This window comes from Homalodisca vitripennis, chromosome 8 (assembly GCF_021130785.1).
Source record: "Homalodisca vitripennis isolate AUS2020 chromosome 8, UT_GWSS_2.1, whole genome shotgun sequence".
In the NCBI taxonomy this organism is placed as follows: Eukaryota; Metazoa; Arthropoda; class Insecta; order Hemiptera; family Cicadellidae; genus Homalodisca; species Homalodisca vitripennis.
In genome coordinates this window covers 66,085,677-66,109,174 of record NC_060214.1, presented here as the reverse complement: position 1 = coordinate 66,109,174, position 23,498 = coordinate 66,085,677, and the positions used below count along the sequence as shown (strand labels likewise).

General features: G+C 32.6%; 1 protein-coding gene across 2 annotated transcripts in view; it reads right to left on the bottom strand.

Moving 5' to 3' along the window:
- LOC124367656 (TOX high mobility group box family member 4-like) overlaps positions 1-23,498 on the bottom strand; it is a 270,405-nt gene that overhangs the window by 49,472 nt on the left and 197,435 nt on the right. For both annotated transcript variants that reach the window (XR_006922919.1, XM_046824654.1), the window contains exon 2: positions 22,157-22,228. Coding sequence is in view for 1 of the 2 variants with exons in the window: in XM_046824654.1 (XP_046680610.1) it covers positions 22,157-22,228 (72 nt within the window). In the remaining variant the exon portion in view is untranslated. The remainder of the gene's footprint in view (positions 1-22,156; positions 22,229-23,498) is intronic.

Sequence of the window (23,498 nt, the reverse complement as noted above, 5' to 3'; positions counted from 1 at the left end):
AATCAACTCAAAAATATTACATGATAACCCGGAATTTCTATTCTGTAATTCTATTCTAACAATTGGGTAAATACAAGATAATTTCTTGTGCGTTTAAAGGGTTTTTGCACTTGGGATTTAATCAGTAACATTAGACGTCCTTAAGAGAAAACTGTCCAAACGCATCAGCAAATGTTTCGTAGACCTCTCCGGAAATCGAACCCATGACCTCTCGGATAGAGAGCCGTAGCCTTTCCCCGACGCTACGGAGAAGATGTTGACGCTTTCGTATTGAATTGAGTGTCTTTAAATCCAAATTTTGGAGCAGAGAGAATTCTGGTAGATGTTTTAATACGCGTCCTCTAACTTTTTGAATTACAAACATAGAACATCAACGATTTTGACTTATTTCAGTACAAATTAATGTCGAAATATTTATAATAGGTGAAACTGGTTTACATTACCCAAAATTGAGAAATTTAACTTTCCATGGTTTATTATATTATTTTAGCGCGTCATCTTGGCAAATCAGGGTTTTATTTTCTACTTGCATTAAATTTGTACAGGTATGATTTTGTTTTGGTTTTTAATTTTTTAAAGTAGCCATCGTATTTGCTTACGTAATACGTAATAATGTGCTGACAAACATATAATTATTATAATATATAACCTGGAAGATATACATCGAAATAAACAAAATAATTGAATAAAATAATGTATTAATAGTAACTAATAACGGTTTGATAGTTACTGTTAATTTAGCTGCATGTATTTGAGGGTTTAGTCGTTGCGAATTTCTCGTACAAAACGCATATCATACTTTTCAACACACCAGTAAATTTGAAAGGAGCAGAATGAAACTTTTAATCGCACACAAATTGAAAAATGTCTGTTTTTTAAGTAATTAATAAAATAATTCATGTCGCGTTCTGATAATCCTGGACTGCGGAGGTTAATATGAATCTGTCCTGCCCGGTGGGGTTATAAAAACCTGGTAAATCCTCAACAAAAATATTCCACTAATATTTTCGTCGTTGTAGGAAATAAAATATTCATTTTTATAAGTTTAATTGAGGATTAAGTTGGGTCGAAATTAAAAACGCCATGGCGCGGGATTATTTCATTTACCGGAGTAATGATTGAAATCCACGGTCCAGTGAGTCCCAGTGAAATCCTTCTATTTTCCCGCGAACACTCCCCACTCCTGGTGACACTCGACTCTTATGTTATTGGCCCTCGCTCCTCTATTCCCCGCCGCACGGAGCACGCCTGATTTGCCGAGCTGTGAGACATTCTATGGTGTGAGACCACTTCTCTGCGCGCATCGCTGCCTGTATTTAAAGCCACAAACAATTCAGTAAGTATTGGAATTTGTGGCTGTGGAGTGTAAATTTGCATTTAATTGGTTAACTAGCGGTAATAAATTTGTGTGTACACGTGCTGGGTAAGTGAATACCGAGCATACTTATTTTACTACTTCATAATCTCAAATTATACTTTTTAATAAAGAATCCTTAACGAAAATACAACATCTCTACTACAAAGAGAGCAATACGGCGTCACATTTATGAATGACATCAGTATTCATAAACAATTCCAATAGCCACATACTTATAAGGTTGTATTAGTTACAGGAAATCCTGATTTATGAACTGGTATAAATGTGTAAAAATGTATGAATGTCTGTGTAAGTATATTACATGAAGTAGTATTTGTTGCCACACTTCAATTAACCTAGATGAGCCAAGCAGATTTTATAATCTACTACAGATATGTTTAATAAACATGGAATTTGAACAAATTAGGTAAAAACTTGAAATAATAAAGGAGTGCTACATATTAATGGAATTCCGTACAGATAATCTCTACTGTATGTATTTACGCACATATTTATACGTAATTTTTAAGTAAGCATCTATAATTAATTTTATAAAGAGGTGATAAAAATAATGAGATTACGTAAATATACGCTAAATATACTTACAATTTAGTACAGAAGAGCTTAATTTAATCGACATTTAGAAGAAACTTATTATCTTATACGGACGTACAAAAATCTTGAATCTAGCTACTCTGATGGAGTTATTCGTGAACATAACAGAGAAATTCGCAAATTAAATTTTTTTAGATAAGGGGCAACTTTAATGGTCAAAGAAATCACATAGTAATGATTTGAGGAAACTTTTAAGTTACATTTTACACATGTCGAAAAGTCATAACTACTGGTACTTGTACAATAGATACTTTTAGGCAACTGACTTTGGGTTCACTTAGGAAGGGTTGATGAATGTACAAAGTGCTTTCGGTGACAATATCACATATTTTTTCTACACTCTTAAATCTAGAATCCTAAAATATGAGGAATTTATTCAAGTTTAATTTGATTCCGTATACGTACGTTCTCTGGTGGAAAATACAAATTCTAAAAGTTTAACGTTTTAACCACTCTAAGCGTATATACATACTCACAAATTCTAAATATTAGTTAGTTGTTTGAAATAGGCTGGGATTTTTGTCACACTTCCCTTTACGTTTAAAAGTCATTAGACCAACATGTCAAATTTTTAAGTTACAGCACACTATGGTAAACTGTCAAAAGCTTTATGTTGGTAACAAATTTTCGTAAACTCATGCATTTATTTTCCATCCCATTTAGTTAATTATAAATTAAATAATAATTATGTGAAGATTTCATGACTTTATTGCCACATACGCGATTATTTTTAAAATATATTTTGTACTACCCATGTCTTTGTGTTTCACTTAAGAAAGTTCAAGAATACATTAAAATAAAAATGTGCAATATTTTCTGGAAATACCAAAGTCTTAAAAAAAGGATCGACGAACTAATATATTACATCGGAAAGGATTGTAATAATAGATTATAAATATTTAAAATACTTTTAAAATCTAAGTTGTTTGTTATTAACATCGCCTAACATATGCTCATGTCGTTCAGACGCCGGCACTCAGCATGTTATGAGATTTGAGATATGTTATTGTAAGTTATTTGTACAGCTAATGTAGCTGACTCAAATAACACCCTACAACCCCAACTTGAAAGCATTTTGTTTCGTTCTCAGTTTAAACAACATGCTGCTATTGAGCAACGTTTAAAAGAACTGTAATGAGGGAAAACGTAAAATTTGATTTTGAAATTATATTTCTAAATATTGAGTGATTATGTCAGTATTCATAATTGTCCGATACGATAGTGTTATTGCAATTTAAACAATAAAGGTTTTTGTTTCTATTGATCGGAATGGAGTGTAAGAAGCATTTGCAGAGGAAATGGAGAAAGTTTTTTTGACGAAATTTTAAACCAAATTATACGTTACAAAATTCAAAAGTTTGCCTACATTACATAAGGTAAAACTAGGAATTCTTTAATTTATCACGTAATTGGACGAGTGGACACATAAAAAGCAATAAACCACATATTAATAAATTTACAAAACTACATAAAACACTGAGGTTGTTGTTCATAAGTGAAATTACTTTATTAATAACAGTCTATGAATAGTAGACCTGTAGTAGAAAAGAAACCATTTTTTTCATTTCGTTACATTTAATTTCAAATATATAGCTGAGGAATGTTATTTTAAAATGAAATTATTACGATTTTGTCTTCAAAATTATCACTACTTTTCGAAACATGCAATTAATTATTAAGGTCAGTATACTTGCAAATTTACAAAATAGTATAAGTTAAAACACGACCAAACATATTTTTATGTTATTTTGCACTTCTATTTGTTCATCGCAAAGTATATCAAATCACTAATTTTACGTTATTTATAGAATTTACATTTCTGCATTATACAATATTTCAAAGCTTCATACCTGCTGGAAATTATTGTATTAAAAGACTATTTCCAACTGTAGTTATTGAAAAAAATTCCATACAAACTAACCATCTTGTTTTGTTGTTCCGGGATATTAAAGAACTGCTTCCAAACCGTTAACATTTATGTTAAAATTCGAAATAATCTTTTATGCCTGGGTCGTGGCAGACTGGTAGAAAACACCATCCATGCAATCGATCTTATCTTGCTACTTCAAGATGAATCAGACTTGGCCTCCAAGCGGAATTAATCCGGAAACATAAAATAAAAAACATAAACAAGAACATTAACATACAAATTTGGACAAAATGTTGTAGAGATTGTGACCACTATTTGCTTTTCGAGCTTCGCCGTTAACTGCAGCCAAAAACAAAGTGTTTTGTTTTTGTATCACGAGGCGCTATTTCCATGGCAAAATAAAAATAGTAAAGATATTTCCTACGATTTATAGTTGTTGAATCTTTTTTGAATAGGTATTGCTTAATATACGTGTTGGTACTATGTAGTGCTTGCTCTCACTCATTCAGTACAAACAAGTGACATACATTACTTGGTTCAAAATCCTCGTGATAAAATTATCTAATATTCACATTCAGAAATTTAGCTGATTTTTATAGTTGCATATGTTTATTCCTCTTTGACTGTGAAAAAGCGCATACATTCTGAACCTGGCAGTTAGGTTTATATATCATTTGACCATTTATTCCTTGCTTTTTATTTGTGAAATACTTGACATAAAAGACGCATTTTGAACTGCCTGCCTTGCATAGGCTACATAACAAATTTAAGCTGAATAATTTTATAATCTACTGAGTTGTGTACATAATTGCAGCCTTAAACATTTTTAAATTTTGAAGGAAAGATTTTTGAACGCTAATGTTGTGGGCCCCATAAGAACCTTCTTGGGAAGATCTACCCGAAAGTATCTGCTTCCCATTTTGATGATCATCATCATTGCTGATCATCTAAATTTGGTGACCAGCTAACCTTTTTTCCCGCAAAGAAAGAGAAGATAAATACTCTTGATTTAGACAATCACTATTGTATATTCCCTTATTGATGACAATAATTGGAATTAACACTTATTGTAACAACAGGGCAATATGTATTAATTTTTGAACAGTTTAATAATTAATATTCTTTGGGCTAAAATGTGTTCTTTAAAATACTTTGGTAAAACTTTAGTAGCCAAAACCAATGGCCACACGAATGTAATGAAAAATTTTGTAAGCCCCCCCCCCCCACGACAAGGGTTTTTCGTACTTGCATGATATTCCCGTAACTGACTCTTTACACTGAACTTGTATTCGTGCTTGTATTGCCCTTCACGACGAGCTTTATTCATGCATTAAAGCACATCGCTATAGACATTAATATGGGTTTACATTTAATGCCACTTTACAATGATGACACTGTTGGATATATGAAGGGTAGGGATACTGCAACACCAGTTTTACACACAATCGAGGTTTTGTTATTAATATTCAAGACCGTTTCTATGTTAATGTCCTTTATTATGCTATTATGAACAGCTACCTGTAGTGAAATGACCTTGGTTTACCCCATAAGAACAACGTAAAATGTCAAAACACTTTTTCTTCGTTATTTTATGTCGTAGAACTATGAAAAACACGATTTAATTTACAGCATTTTCACGATGTCATATACAAGTGTAAGTATAAATAAAGTATGAAACACAAAAAAATTATGAGCATTTTTCTTAATAATAAAAAGCCAATAATAATATCGAAAACGCTAAACGCGTTTTAGATGCGTAATAACTGTATTTCCCATAAATCAACGCACTAAAGTAAGGTTTTTGAAGTTTAGCATTACTATTATAATGCAAAAACTGTAATAGACAATGGTACAGACCACTTAAAATCAGTTAATTCTATTTTAATTCTGAAAGTAATTACATTGGATCCAATAGATAACACTGCCATCATCAAATTTATGTAACGTTAAATATTATTTCTTCATTCCATACTGCTTGATGCCCAATTCATTTCCTTAATGATAAAAAACGCTGTAATAAATTATTGCTATATAAATTTCGAAATTAAATTTACAAGTTGTATATCACAATTGATATGTTTTAATACAAATTAGTATTAAATCCCAATCTACTTTATAAAACCGGGTAAATGCGTATCAGCTCGTAGTCTCAGGTAATATAGTTGTTGGTTAATCAATGACACCGCTGGTGGTCACGATCAGCTGATTTACATTCACAGTTGTCTTTTTTGCTGTCGTCTACCAATAATAAATGTTATTCACAATATTAAGTATTTCTAAGAACATTATTAATTTTTGGTAAATGTACAGTGACGATGATTCAGTTGTCACCTTAAAATCTGTCTGATATGATAAAATACGCGATTTTTGGATACATTTATGAACACACTTTAGGGTAGGAATAAAGGTTATGGGTTAGGAATAAAGATCATTCTACCTTGGAATTACGGCTAAATTGTTACAATTCCACACAACTTCGAATTATCTAGCAACGAACCTGGTTGCCTGCAAATAAATTTAGTTATTCTTTTACAGAATAAGTTTTAAAGAATAAAACATATCCACTATGGGTACAGTGAGGTCAATACAACGTCTTGTACATATGTCGATAAAATCTGGAATGGGAATAAATATCGGAAATTTTATGTAATTATTTATATAGCGAATAATTAACTATTTGCGGTGCACATCGAAATATTAAAAGTTAGGACAGAAAAATTGCCACAAATCAACTAGCAACCATTCTCATCGATTTCGTCATAGTTCTTGACCTTTATTACAAAGTTTAGTATTTCATTTAAAGAATGAAATAGGAAGAAAGAATAATAGAGAAGACAATTTACAACTGACATTCCTCTTTAAATGCCAGACTCGCTCGTTTTAATGCGCGAAGCGTTTGAGGAATTTCTGTTGCAATAGCACAGAACAGTTATTGCATATTATTTGTGTAGCTAATGTAACATGTTCAAATAACAACCTTTCCCCTCTCTGCCATTATCCCCTCCCTCTATCCCCCTCCCCCTCGCCACCGCACTCAATCCTGTACACTCTGATTGAATCTCCCGTCAAATAATGTTTGAACAATGAGTTACACTGACTTCACTTTGCTTTTAGACTCATATGACATTCGGGTTCTCAATATGGTTTCCAAGTTGTTTGCTTCGACCGATCAATACACACGTCATAACGTTATATAACGTGTGAATTAACAAGGGTTTTTATAAGCTGCTTTGTGAACTGAGCCAGAAAAAGAACACGATAGTGAATAATTTGAATGATTTAAACATTGAAATTATTTGAGTGTCGTACAGTTTACGAGTTATAAAGTCTAATATTTGATGTAAAACACCCAAAATGCTATTTTAACCATTTTTAAGGATAAGTCAAAGGAAAAACATTCCTGTTTTGTATTTGCTGGGTTACATATATATTTTTCGGTACGTGTATCTTACTACAGAATTAAACGTCACAAGAGATTCTTCACACTAGATGAAACGTGGCGGTTTCGTCAAATGCTAAGCAAATTACATTATTATCAATAAGCGATTACATTAAAAACTTATAAAACATTCAATAACATTTAAACGAATGCCAGTCAACGAACAGTTCACGTACTCATGTTTCTACTTTGGACATGAGAGCGCTCATAAGCTAATAGAAAAATGCAATATTTTTTCAGATATATACTATTAAATGAAATAATAGCCGCATGAATTTAATATACTGTATTAGATGGTCCTGTTTTTATTTTAGTGTTTTAGTTTCAAAAAAATTACAACATTACAAAACCCTTGGTTAAGCGGTGTCATGGAAGACTCAGGGCTGACAAAATTTCTCCTAAGTTGTTTGCCTGGCTTTCCGCAGGATATATTAAGAACAAAATGAACTATAGACTCTATGAATGAACTATAGGAGTTTTGCATGAATCGAATTCGATGATTGTGCATGTCCCTCGATAGGATGTTCCTCTTTTGGTTAGGAGGGTGACAAACATAAGCCCATGGCCAACAAACGAAGAGGATCCAGGTGGCCGGAAGTCGCTTAGGCGTGGTTATAGAGCAAATTAAGATTTTTTGGCAGAAGTAAAGTGAGCGCAGCATTTCGAGCAATGGGGTGAATGATGTGCTGCCAGAATGCCGTCTAGAAACACCATAGAAACATAGTGATGCCTATAACGTGAAACATGGTCTTGCGTACCTTTGGTATTTTTATGAATACGGTTTAAATCCTTAATTTAAGGCGAAAAAACTTCGTCTGAAATTAACATTGTATTCAAACTAATAGTTTGGTTGCCCAAGGCGGCTATTAAATGCCTCACAAATCCAGCTTTGGGGAATTTCTGAGGTATCCAATGAAAATTATTACCCAAATTATTATTATCCAAGTTAAACATTAAAGATTTAGAGATTTCCTAAAGCCATAAAGATTAGCCTATTAAGTATCCCGTATGTGTATGTGTGTGTGGAAATAACGGTGAGTTAAAAGGTATCATAGCTTTTCCACTTTTATTTCCTCTAAATTCATGGAGTGAGTGGAGAAATCTTCATTTCTCAAGATTAAACAAATCTTCTCACAATACTACTTATCTGACCGTCAATCAGTCTATGACCATCCTCTCACTGGAGTCGAGCAGGAACACTTCTGACCCTTCAGGAATTACAGATAGAATGAAAAGGCTCGCAATGAAATTCAAGGTATGCTGTTCCTGAAGGGGGATAATGTCAAGTTTTATTGGTCAACTGGGAGCTCTATCAGCACCTTCCCCTGCGTTGCCAACATCCCGAAGCCAAATTACTTGTTCCTCCATAATATTTTCACTATTGCAATGTTGAAAACATCCTTGCGTTTTGGATTTTTCTGTTTAACTTTTCACTCACGTAACTGTACGTGTGAGAAGACAATTTCTATCCGCTTTTTATGTATTATTATTATGCATTATAATTCAGGCTTACTTTGAAATCCAAATTGTTCAGTCTATTCCAGGTTCATAAGAATAATAAAATAAAATAGTGCCGACCATTTTGATTCAAATTAAGGTGACTATCGGTTTATTTGTAAATCCACGTATCGTACTATTTATATATGACAATTTTATATATGAGTCCATTTTATGAGTGTTTGAAGTAGATCATATGAGAGTATTGATGAAATAATATGGCATGAAATTATAGCCTTGGTGAGGATACCTTAGTAGCAAAATCATTTGTATAAAACATTTGGAAAGGTCAGGTAAATTAAAATATTACTTATAAATACCAATTCTAGAGGCAGAAATGAGTATGAAATAGTATGTTATTATTCAAGACGATAAATTATGTTCTTTCCAAATAACTATTGTCAAACTTAAGGTAAGCAGTGTAGTTAAAATTATTTTACACTGTTGCTTTCAATCAATCCGGAAGCGATGTGGCTGAAATTTGTTGATTCAATGAATTGCAAACAGAATATTTTCCTTCATGAAGGCAAACATCAGAATGGGTGCCTCTACTTAGGCCCACCCCATATCTGGCTGGAGGCAATTTATGATTTCTGATTTTTATTTTTGTTGCTCCCCTAACAACAAATCAGAACGGGTTCTACCCCAGCCCACCCCTCCCCTCCCCCTTCAGTAACAGGGCCGACAACACTCCAAACCATCTCGTGTTAGTCAATATAGTTTCCCCGATCTGTATCACGTGACTAAATTTTGAGAGCCTGTATTCAAATCAGATGTTTTTGTTTTCCAACTGCGACACGAACTCACCCGGAATGTTAATAGTTCCCTCTCCTGGGTTATTCCATCAGAATTATTAGTTCCCTGACAAACGGTTACACGTGATCACGTGATGCAGTGTAATCAGTCGCTTTACTGGTGTATGCAGTTGAACATTTCCTAGGTCTTTTAATATCACAGGGGTGGCCTAGAAGACATACGTATAAATCAACGCCAGTGGAGAAAGGTTATGGGAACTAAGGTTAAGAAGAAGAAGGTTTATAGACCATGCACAACGAAAAGGTGGGAAAAACCTGCCTCGTTTGTATCAATTTGATACGGTCCGCCCGACCGATCGTGTATTGGGACGTACGCTTGGACAGGGTGAAAGCTTTGAACAAAAACCAATAACTACAGTACAGTGACACTCGTGTTAAGGCGGTGCGATCGATTTTTAGTTGAGGAAATATTTTTAAAATATATTTATATTTAAAAAATATTTTCCTTAAGGTCTTAAAGGGCTGTGAATTTTTACAGCCCTTTAAGACTTTTTAATTATGTCCAAATAAAGTGGTTAAATATAAAAATGTGAACATTTTATTATATGTACATGATCTGTAACTTCAGGGAGTAAAAAGTTTTGTTTTTTTTTTATTTAAGGTCAACAGCTTTAAAATAATATAATTTAAGAAAATAGCGTGTTTTTTCAAATTTTTCCGAAGTAAATTACATTTGTATGCATAAAAACACGTCATTCCCTCAAGACACATTTTAAACACATACTGTAGAAAGTTCATTCCGCTATCTTCAATAGTTTTTACTTGGACCTAATTACTACAGGATGTCCTAAAATTCGTCTTCAAATTCCGACCACTTTTCAATTAATAACCAAACAAATATTTTTAATTTTTAGTGTCTTAGAAAATATATTTAAAAAGGTTGTTTGTAATTTTTTTCAAAAATATATACAATTTACCGGCGAAACCCGGCTAAGAAGTACATAAAGGGAATTAGGTACGTGACTAAGTTATAATTTGGTAACCCCCTAAAGGCATGAAAAGCATTAGAAGAAACGAATGGAAAAATACAACCTGTAGGAGACAACTGACAGAATCGTCAGTTGACAGTAATAAAGTGTAGAGGTAAAGGTGAAACTAAACACAGCCTATAAAGGTATTGGTGATGTCCAGGGGGTGCTTAGATCGCCCTGAGGGGCAGTGACGGCGAGGGAGGGAGGGGAGGGTGTGACAATTGTGTGAATGTGTCCCGTTTATCCCGCTCTATCTCCTCCCTTGTCACGTAACAACAGATAGGTGCCAATCACAACCAATAAACTCTTTATTCAATCTTTCACGTGTTCGCGAATACGGAATAACTACGTGATCAAATTAAACTGCCGTTAGTGCTTTGCTTGATAAATAGATTACAACACGAGAACACGTTGCGAAAACCGAAAGCGTAACTGTTATACTGAAAAACAGGTAGTGGTGATTCAAACCAGTACTTAATAGAGATTTTTTGTGAACCATTACAAAAACAGCTTGAATGAATGATTTAATTATATTTCGTGCTTATACCGAGTATTATGACTAGTGCTATCGTTCCCAATGCTTTATAGCAACACAGACTGTGATATAACAATTTTCGTTGACTTCATTATTTTATTAATAATTGGTGACATCACTTTAAGATAACTTCCCTGGAAGAAGGAGAACTAGATTTTTTAATAAAACAATCAATAAGGAAGTATAGTCGGTTGGCTCACGGCCTCAGGCATTGGGCTGTGAATTAGAGCAGTGATAGCGCAGGTTCAAATCCTGATTATGACTGTTGCACTTTTTATCATTACCATTGGATGGACTGTCCTCCTCTTTCAATTTTACAAGATCCTCGTGGACCATAAGACTATAAAGGAGACCGGTTCTTTTTTCCTTTTTTTATAAGGAAAGCAATAGTGTTTCGAAATGAAGCCCGTAAAAAACTGAAGATTATTTTTTATAATATGTATATAAAAGATATCGTGTAATTGGTATACTAAATGTTGAAAATGTATATTTTTATAGGTAACTATTTTCTTTGGATCAAAATTGTCCAAAATACCTACTGTAAGTTTATATAATTCCTCGAGTGACATTTTTAAAGTTATAGTTAGTTTTACTTACTTAAAGTTTATTTTACCGAATTTAACCCTACCAAATACCTACTGGATTATCCTAAGGATGAATTTGTTCCTTGAAGACTCCTTGGATAACAGAATAACCTTGTTTCAATTTGAATGAAACGTGTAAGAATGAAAATACGAAGCTAGATTGAGAAATATACAGTAATTAACTAGAAACATACTAATTTAAACGCTCAAATATAAATATAATATTATTTAAAAAAACACCACAAATTAGTAGGCTATTATATAAAAAGCAGCGTCTAAAAATTATCCTTATTTGGGCCTATATTTATAATTGGGCATATCCAAATCGTAACTGTGACTACAGGCAAAAATTAGTGAAATCCGTTTCTTACTACAGTAGCTCTTCTTTTAATATTTTTTAGAAGGTCACCTTAGTGACCTTGAAGCCCATCAGGATAAGACCGACATCTGGTAGTAAAATAAAATAAGTGAACACAGAATAATAAGGCGCTACTTTCTGAATTAAAGGAAAAGTAGAAACACAATTAGATTTCCCATAATATTGTAATTTTAAAATTAATAACACGAATGGAATATTGAATTCAAGAAGGATGGCGCCGCAGTTGTGAACACATAATGAATGACGTCATCAATTAATTGTTGACACAATAGCACATGTCGCCACTTCAAAAGTCATAACTCATTTGGACATCGAGTTACGTTCTGTAATATTCATTAAATAAGTCAATTAATTAATTTCTATACACATATAACTAATCAAAGTTATTGTTAAATTGAAATTCAAAAAGGCGTTATGTTATTAAGTGGTTTAAATTTAAAAAATATCTCGGAACTAAAGTTATTGAATGTCATTCCTGGGAATTTTACCAATCAAATAAGTTTTTTCCTATTTTGAAATTTTTGCTAGATTTTTGGATGTAAAAGGTATATAGCTGCTTTTAATTATTTTCGCGCCAAATACTATAAAATAAAATAAATCTATAAACCAATATAAGTTATTTTGTTCCATATAGTATTCAATAATTGTTTATATACCATAATAGAAAAATGTATTAAAAAACATGGAAAACTTTAATTTATTACATATTAAAAACTAAATTAAAACCACAATATTGAAAATATACTGAGGAAATTACCGGAAGAAAAAAATATTATATTATGTGTTTTTTCGGCTATTACTCTATAAGACTCGCCCTGTTCCTTCATGCTCATAAAATTTAAAGTCAATATCTCTGACCGTTGTTTCTCTTTTTTGAGAATCTTTGGCTGGTATTGAGGCACTTTTCGTCAAAATACGGTCAGTTATATCTTAAAAATGTCAGTTTTATTTGTACAGTATTACTTAATTGTTTATTTTATTTAAACTCATAGTCAAGGCTTATTTAAAATCTCCATTATATACCTAATTTATTGGTGGAAGAAGGGGATATCACATAAATTATCAGTTTCTCTAATTTAGATCTTTGTTAATGTGATCTTACTATGATTAAAGTAGTATAATATTAGAAATTATTGGAAAACGAAAAACACTATTGAGCTATCTTCTTCCAGCAGTATTCCCATTAACGGTTTTTGAGAAAAACGCCTAAAAGGATTTAGATACATTTAAAAGATAATTCAAATCTATAATTACAGCCTCCGCATTTATAATAGACTCCACGATTTACTAAAATTGCATTCTTCAATTGAACCTTTAAATGACAACATTTCCGTGTCCTTTAATACACATTAAATTCATCTTTACTCCGGCCTCGATATGCTTTTTCTGACATTCCTAAGAAACCAAAGCTGAGCGAAAGAGCAGAAATAAATATACAGTGTATTTTGATTAATAGAGTTCGTAATAAATTTTAAGGATATATAGCTTCAAAGGAGCCTTAATTGAGTTTCATAAACTATAAAACAATCATGTTAGATTTACATTGGCTCGTTAACAGCGGAGTAAATCAGAAAAGATCAGTGATGTCGTTAACAGGTTTAGAGACCATTTCGCGGTTTACGTTAACGGAGATTTTATGGGATTTTAAGGGAGTCTTCTACCAGTGCTCTCGGCATCTCTTAGAGCGAGAAAAACGGAAGCAAGTCTGCTTCTTCACGTGTTTACACTACTTTGCACACTCGTGTTTTTATTTCCATTTGTACTGTGCAGTTTTCCCTTGTCCCGACTGCCCTTTTTTGCTTTGGCATTCGTCTTTTCGCCACGGAACGCGAAGCAAAAAGTTTTAAACGATTTGTGTTAACTATACAAGGTAGAACTGAACTCCACGTGTCCTGTAACAGGCTTCGCTGAAGTTCAATGCAAGATTTTTAGTCTACAACCTATTTTATTATTGATAGATAGAACGATTATTAGCCTACTGAGTGGCAGGCTTCAACGACGCTCAGCCAAATTCCATAAGTATAAATGCACTAACTAACGAGCAGCCAATTAAAATACTATTACATGTCTACACTACAAAATCACGTTATAATAACAATAGCGGGGCAAGCAATGCAATACACTCACATAGGGTATACAAATTTCTGGGCACCAACAGCATATGTAGATTAAATTAATTTGAACATCTTCCACTTCAAACTGGGATCAATTATTTTTACCTAATATTTCAACTTGGAAATCGATTAATGTTTATATAAAATGAAGCTAGAAATGTTTATTATCACAAGCATTTTACAGGGTTGAAGAATTCATAAACCAGAATACAAATACAGATACAAATCATTAAAAAGAAGTTTCATATCCATTGAAATAAAAACAATAAACTAAAAATAACTGTATTACTTTTAAATTATAATTTATTGAAAATTAGGACACGTCTCTCGTTATCCACAGTTAAACAATCTTATTTCACAAAAGAAGATTTTCGAGCATTTTGTTTTCTGATTACTATATTAGTAGATAAATAAATATAAACTATTGCCTTTGCAAACACACAGCAACATTTATTTATATACGAATACAAAGATCGAAGTCTATTGTACTGTAAACAAACTATTTAGTTAGCTTTGATTTTATTCTTTTGATGGAGATAAAGCACTATACAAATTATAATAATTGCATAGTAAATGTACACATTTATTTAGTAAGCCTGTTTATGGATCCAATTTAGGGAACTGTAATTGAAACACAATTAAAATCATTAACCCATCGGAATGAGAATAAATTGTTCATTTTGAAATTTTATTCGATGAAGTAGAGTATTATATACCATAGAAAATACAACAATAAACAAACCACTAAAATTTAAATAATATAAATTTAAATTGTCTTCCTCCGTAGACTAGTGGATACAGTCACGGCTCTCTAACTGAGATCACGGGTTCAAATCCCGGGGAGGTCCAATCACGAGAGTAATAATAGCCACAGTGACCAAAAACAAGCCAGCATAGCCTAAGAGCTGCGGCTTATTAAAAGAGAATACAAAATAATAAAGAAAAATTTAAATTAAACTTTAATAAAAAAAAATGTCAAACACAGAACAACACTTTTTAAGTTAAAAGTAAATCGTTCTCATGGTAAATAAAAGTTGTTTTTATTTATTTATCGCTCTCAATAAACTGTGTTTTAGAATTCTAAGAATTTGTAATTTAACAGGAGGGGTTTTACAAACCGCCCTCGCATGTTCACCAACCTGTATCCAGGAAGTAAACTTCTCTACATCCTCGATTGTTGGGGAGGCATTATCCGGGGAGTGAATATTAAAATTTAATGCCGCCGACATTAATTGCATGTTTGCTCCCTCGGGTCCCGAACTCATATAACATGTACAATTCATTTAAAAGTTATTTTGTAGCTATCGATCGAGCAGAGTTTCGAGGGGTCTCGTTGAATGTTTAATACTTTGAAGAAAGCGTTGGCGGCCCGCAAAACCACACCAAAAACGTTGTTAGTGCGTTGGATTGAAACTGTAAAAACAACTGGATGTAGCCAAAAAAATGTTTTGTACGCCCAACTCATCATTGTTAGTTATACAGCAGTTAATCATAGTATTGATGGATTTATTTTGCAGCGTTTTACAGTTCATTTAGTGATTAAAATGGAAATATTGGATAGTCTGCCATGATAAGGCTTCCAAAAATGTCGTCAATACAAATATGAATTTTGGAAATAATTATGAACAAAGTACACACATATGTTAATATTCATAATGTACGTGTAATGTGCCTAAAATATATATTTAAAAAAGTTCAAATTCTACTTATAAATATAATTTGCAAATTTTTTGGTGTTGATGCACTGTAAGGAATCTCCCTCACTGTCGTGAACACCCAGCGATATAAACATTTATTCGTTATTATTTCCAAAAATTGTAGAAAGCACACATCAAAATACAAGTTACTGATGTATATCGTAAAACTAGTGGGTTTTCAAATAATTACACTCGTGCATCGTTGTCATTCTTCGGAACCGAAAACTAAAAGAGTAAAAATACACAAAATGCTGACGTGTGTTCGTTTTCAACTGGTTAAAAAAAATCCTGACTAGCGAGCCACAGATTTCAAACGAATGTGAAAACTGTATTCCCAAAATGAAAATGCGGCCTCCTGGCATAAATGTAAATTAAAATATTTCCACCAAACAAACAATAAATGCGCTCTCGCAATCTCTCATATTTAATGCATACTTTGAAGTATTTTTTTCAAGCACCAATTCACAAATTAAACGTCACAGCGATATAGGGCTGTAATAATACATTAAATAATGAAAGCCCGGATCAAAGGGTTCGCCCTGTGTACTTTGGTGATTACAATCGATGCGCAAAGGGTTAATCTCCCTTCCAATTGTTTTACGTTTCTGCTTACTTCAATTTTTCCAACCGCGCGTTTTTAAATTTTCCAGCTGCAGGGCTCGCATAAAAAACCAATTTAAACCGAAACAAGCATTTCCGGTAGATCGATTATGAACCGCCATTGATGGTCCCTGGTTAAAATTATATAAATAGATATAGTTAATGAAAATGTAATCGAGTACGAGTATATATAGTATTAGTAATCGAACAATCAATTATATTAGAAAAGGAATCATGAGACTAATATGACTAAACTATTGTTAATATTTATCGCATAAAGTGTAATATTGTTACCAATGGATTGCCTCCAATATAAACTTTTGGAAGTACTATTTTGGAAGACAGAGATATCTGTATTATATTACTCTCCACAAATTAAAATACACATGTGAATAATTGTATCTTATTAAAACAATTATTTTTGGCCCAAACAATTTTATGAAGCCTATTTTTCTTTTGATTTAGGAGCAAAAATATAAAGAAGACCGTGTTTTTTGGAAACTAAACACATTATTATCGTATCGAATGAAACTAAAATATTCAGTAACCAGTTCGTCAGATATTATTTTAAGCCCATTAAGTTTTATTAAGATGCCAAGATATATTTTCCAGAATATTTTAGCGAAAATGTGACTTATTTCTGATTTTTAAAATGTTGGAAATCAGACATTTTGCTAACATATTCACGATTAATTTCATCGCGTATTTTCAGATGTTTCTCTAGGGTTCATTCAAGGAATATATTTCGTAATATTAAATAATATATTTCTATTAATGATTTAGACTACATGAAGGTAGTAAATAAGTGCTCTGTAAGGAATAAGTATTTAGGCCTTATAATTAAATAGGATTAGTTTGAATAGGCTTGAATGTCTGTAATACATTTGTAACTGACGTGACTTTATAGTATAATATTAATAAATGGAATGCAATTTAAGAACAAAACTGTCATTTAAAAGCACAGAAGACTTTGGTGATTAAGAGCTACATTTGTTTTTTGCCCAAAAACGTACTATGACAATTGGTGAAATAAGTGAACACTAAGTGAATATGTAGTTGTAAAATAGGTTTTTAAATTTTAAACTTTTGGGTTGGGCCTATAGAGATAATACTACTTCAGTCTTACAAAGACATATTTTAATACAAATTTGCATTTACATATGATTCTTCTACTCTATTCAGACTTCTATAGGTGCCTATTTGGTAAATCCAACTTAAATAACAAAGTAAACTTACAAAATATTCTAAATAAACACACTAACAACATAAATACACCCAGGGGCACACTTAAAAAAACGCACTTTTTCCAGTAAAAACATATAATAGTGCAGGAGCATCCAGACCCGACACCGAGAGCACATTAGGCTCGGCGGGGGAACGCACTGTAAAACTTTAATCAACATCATTATTTGCAAGTCGTTACTCCAGGAGATTTCACGTTTAACGGCCTACACATAAAAGTGCATTAAATGTGAGGCCGTGATGAATTTATGCCGTAAATAACGACATTAAACTGGTTTATGATGCCGTATCGCAACAGTGTGCTGTGCGGAGCCGCCTACCCGGTTGTAGCATCATAGTATGACATCGACTTTGAATATGATTACTCATAAAATTGAACGCGTTGTGTCCACAACCGGTTACAACTCAAGACTTTTTTTTACTAAGAAATTTTAAAGTGGTCTATTAAATTGACGAATTTTATCCTTCTTTACTAATGTTTTACGGGTACATATTATGGAACACTGAGTTACAGTTTCAATGCGTAGATTTCTGCAAGAAACTAGAACTCGTAATGTATAACAGTCTACTTCTTCAAAGAAGTATACTTCTTTGCAGTATATGTTTGTAATATTACAAACATGCAAAGATTTTAAAAATCGTAAACTTCTCTTTTAATATTTCGCACCTGAAAAAGACAGCAGATACCATCTTACGAAACGTTGTATTACTGTTGTTGTTACATAGAGCGATCCTTAATCCTGATGTCTTATAAAATCGTAGAACGTTAATTATAAACAAATAAGTAAAGGACGTCACCTGACTTTGATTGTAAATCTAACAGAAAAAGAGGGACTGAAAGACGTTTGCTTCAAAATGGTGATCCTACTTGAATCTTCCGATTATCAGAAGTGTGGCCTTATGGAACATTTTACTCCGCAGTAAAATTCTTGCAGGCAACCGAGATGTAATTGTAAACGCAACAAGGACTTCCTATCTCGGACCACTACATCCGAAGATTGCCAAATGAGGGTGTAAATCTGAGAGTAATCAGTTGTTACATTATCATTAGTAATGATAAATTAACAGTGGGTGGGTAAAATTGCAATAATTAAAAATAATCAACAGGTAGATTCGTGTCTGAACAAGAATTAGAATTTTTCTGCCCTAGAAAGTAATCTGAGAAAAAATCTAAACTAGGAAACTAATCACGTAAGTTTGCTTGCCATGCCATTTTAGTTACACATTGACAATATGTATGAATTGAAAAAGCATCTTAACAGTTTAAAATATAAAAAAGGGGTTTTTACATGCAATTTAAAAATTTATCTTAACGTTTTTGTCTGATCCGACAATCTATATGTTGACTAGAAATAAATGTTATAGAATAAACACCAACAAAAACTAAACCATACTAACCAGTAAGAAAAGTAGTTTAATATAATCGTTTGCGCCGTGAATAGCGGATATAAATATTTTTACGAATGCATCCGCACTATAAATTGATTTACACCAGCTCTCATACTTATACGACATATAATAATTTATATACTCATTACATAAGCTGGGGTAAGTCTGTAACTGCACTAGTGAAAATTACAATTTAATTTGAATCACGTGTAAATACTTCACATTATTTATTTAAAGGAATCTTTAAAATTATTTCAAGTCTGTGTTAAAACCAATTTCTACGAATATACAATGGCAAATATTGAAATTGATTTTATAATGAGAGGTGGATTTATTGAATTGCATGTCTGTATTAAATGAATGGTAGTGATTTAAAGATGTTGGCTAAGCATCTCTTAGAAATATTAATTCAATACTTATAAGTAATATTTGTAAAAATCACGGTATGTTAAGGAATGGATGTCCAGGAATGTTTTCAAACCCGCCTAAGTATGTGGAATTAAATAAACACAACATAATTTTCAACTAAAAGTCATTTGCAGTTTGGGGTTTTGTTTGACAAAAATACATATAAAAAATGAGTTTTTGTTACTTGTTTTACCAAATAAAAAAAATATTTATAGTAAAATCGGAAGGTAGAGCAAGAAATGTTTGTCAGTGTTTTAAACCTCTTACGTAATCAGAAACAAATTGATTCTTTTTGTTATTACATTTTAATTAGCCCACACCCTAATGTTATAACATAATATTATACTTATAGCATGAACCTGAATATAATATGATGCATTTAATTTTCAACATAATTTGTATTACAACATGGGCTTTGTATTACTTCAAAAAAGATTTCTGTCTATTTCAAACATTATTTATTTGAAATAGACATTTAGTATTGATGTAAGTATTACAATATTTATCAAGTTTTTTAACTAACTCGAAATGCATTGGATATACGAATTATTTTCGTAGGTCTCAACCGCCGCTTTAACTATAACTCCAGGGCTTTACAGGAAAAATAACATAGAAACTAAATCACCTCACAAACATAAATTTGTTTCCTGCGTGAATTTTGTAGTGAGACACTAAACATGGTAAATAATAGAGGACTAAGTAAAACACTCTTTACGTATTCACACAGGATAGATTTTGAAACAATATTTTTCTGACATTAATGTCACATTTTATTTCCAGTTATTTTGTACGCTTCCATGATGAATACAATAGACAGACATTCGACATTTTATGAGAAACATCAAAATGACGTAAAACACGTTTGTTTATGTCACTGTAAAATATACCTCCATTATTATGAAGGCAAATTAAACTTATATTGTTTCACTATAAATTCTGCGCTAATGGCAATACGAAGCTGTTATTGTATAATTATAACCTATGTTCGTAATGAATTAAACTAGCGTGTAAAAACAAAACTTTGCTCGGTGGATGAATTATTTATACTTAATTCATTATGTTGCCTATTCCATCAGCTGCTATAATATTTGCTGGGAGTAATATTTGTTTTTAATTAATTAATTTTATTCACCCATCTCATCTTCGCGGAATTTAGTTTAGCGTTCTATTTTTTTGTTTTCAAGCTTATTTTTTTGTGTGATTGCGGGTTTTTACTTCACTATCGAAACACTAGTTGTACTTTATGGAAGTTTTCGTTCACGATGTCACACTTAAGATTAAGTACAGAATGCAAAATAGATCAGATATTCGAGTATAAATTGTAGAGAACAAAGATTGCGAAAAGAATAGAAAAGAAAATAGTCTAAATGGATATTAATTTACAAATATAAAACCTATTTCGACTGTTAACGATCAATAATTCATTTTCAATATTCACTAAAAACAAAATACAGGTAAGCCTACACAATTTTATTAATGTATTAACTGAAAGTAAATATTTTCTATTTATAGTTATAAAGGTTAGTCAGTCAGTAAACAATCATCGTAACCAGTTCATTGCAACTTTCGAAACATGTACATAAATTTAGTAAACTGTTGATTATTGACTTCACAATAAATAATCGTGCTTTAGTAAAAAACAACATTAAAGTATAAATTTTTGTAACTGCCTTTAACCTAAATATTTAAAATAATGATAAATAGACGGTACAAATGTTAGACGTTGATTGACATTAAACACTATATTTATAGCCTACACCGCTATCAATGATTTTAAAATTATCAGGCAAAGACGGGTAAAAAACTAAAAAAATTGAGGAAGATTCAAATTATCAAACAATGTGAATGTTGAGTTTAGCTCCAGTTCATCTTCCTCTTAGTGCAGCGTCTGAAATCTGACGCTGTCTCTTACTTTATTTCTGGAATTTGGAGTCATGTTCGTCTGAAGAGATCTAAAAGTCGGCGACGAAGAAGCCCAAAATGAACTCTCTACATAGTTTCTACATCAGATACATCTAGACTGGAAAATATAGTGTAATCTAGGTGAAGAGGCATTTTCATTATCTCATTAGGTGAACGATACTGGAGCTAAACCCAAAATTCACATTGTATCAAACCCTCATACCATAAAGACGTTATATGTATGATAAAATAATTGTAACCACTCAAAATGATGATGAGCTTGAACAAAGAAGAACGCAATGTAATTACTTCAGAACTTTACCCTACTGGCTCTACTGCTTGCACGTAGACAACTGCTATTTATACGCAATGTAACTCACAGAATACACTGATCATGAGTACCACAAATTCCCCAAATGCACCTGCGGCTCTGTGCATTTTATCTAAATGCCTCCGAGATATCTTTCAGTTAGCGATAGTTTGTCAATTGATAACATTTCAACATGGGTCGAAGGAAAGAATTTCACCCTGGAGAAATAGACGATTAACATTTCGGAGATGTTACAAAATTATATGAATTATTGTACCACATTAGAACAAAACCCTTTGCAAACTTTGGTTCATTGAGATTTGCCTAACAGACCTATACAAGACAGTAAACGTCTACAACTCAATTTAACACAAAAATCAGGCATTATAATTTTCTCCAACACACTTATATAATGCTGTTGATCATGCCTACCTGATCTGTCATGCCGTAACTGTTGTGGATGCCTTGTGACACCGAGCAGGATAAGTCCAAGTTGTCGTTCCTCTGCAACAGAAAATTGTAATTAAGCATTACAGTCACTGTCAGTAAGGACACACTAAAAGTCTAGTAATATTTTGGCTTTCTGAAATGACATGGTCTTCCACTTGGGTTTGAGTTGAGGCACTTAATATTCTCGTTCCTGTATGTAGTTCTCAGAAACCTAGAAGGAGAAGAATCGTTACCATAGACAATTCAAAGCTAGGCATGTCAAAGTAGTCCTTTTCACTAGGACCAGTGGCAGGTTTCCTTGTGTAGCTCTGGACTACGTCAATGGTAGAAATATGCCTAACCGTTAGAAAGGTTGCGAATAGTTTTTATAGTGACAATTTTATATTTTATCTTTTCATGATTGCTACCATACATTACCATACATATAACTAACAAAAATAAATACGGTCTCAGAAAGGATTTGGTGTTGCGCTTGCCTCTAACCCAGATCCAAAGGCCAATGCCTTAGAGACCATGCAACCACCGGTTCTAATGGAGATAAAGAACCTATTTAAAAAGATTCTTGAATCGAAAATAAAAAGTAAATTTGTATTTGCCGAGCATTTTGGATTTGTTGAAATGTTTATTTCTCCCTGTGGTTTGAAAATACTGTTCATTAAGGATCGTAAAATAGAGTTGTCCAGATAATACTATCACAAACTTATGGATTATGACCAAATGAGATTTCTTGAGAAGGCGCATTCCAGATTAGAAATTCTCTTGTATGAGTGTTTGCTGTAGGAAGCCTAGCGGCCAAAGGATGATGATTAGGGTACTCTCCATAGAGGTACCTGACTGCGGGGGCGGTGTGTATGTTTGTTTGTACACCAGCATACAGGAGCTGCTTGTTCCTCCTATGATAACCAGGACAAACAGCAGCAGACACCTCGGCCTCTGTTTGTCTATTTGTTTGTCTGTTTGCGCCCCCCTCCTGCCCAAACAGTTCCCAGAACAGAGTGTTCCTGCCAGTTACAGTTAAGGTGCTAAAGCCAAGCCTAGCGCAAGCCTGTCGGCTGTAATTGAATTAGACATCGGGTCATTTGTGTAATGAAGCGTTTGTTTGGTTTCCACCGAGACCAATAAACAGAGTGACAATATTTGGAAGATTTATCAGGATAGTAAATTATAATATATTCAAAAAAACCTTTCCCTTTGCAGAAGATATAATTTAAAAATTATACATAATGAATTAATTAATTGTGGGTATATTTGGTTCTCTTTCACCTGGTATAATTATACCACCCGATATTTTACTTGAGCTTTACCACTGCCATAACTGCAAATG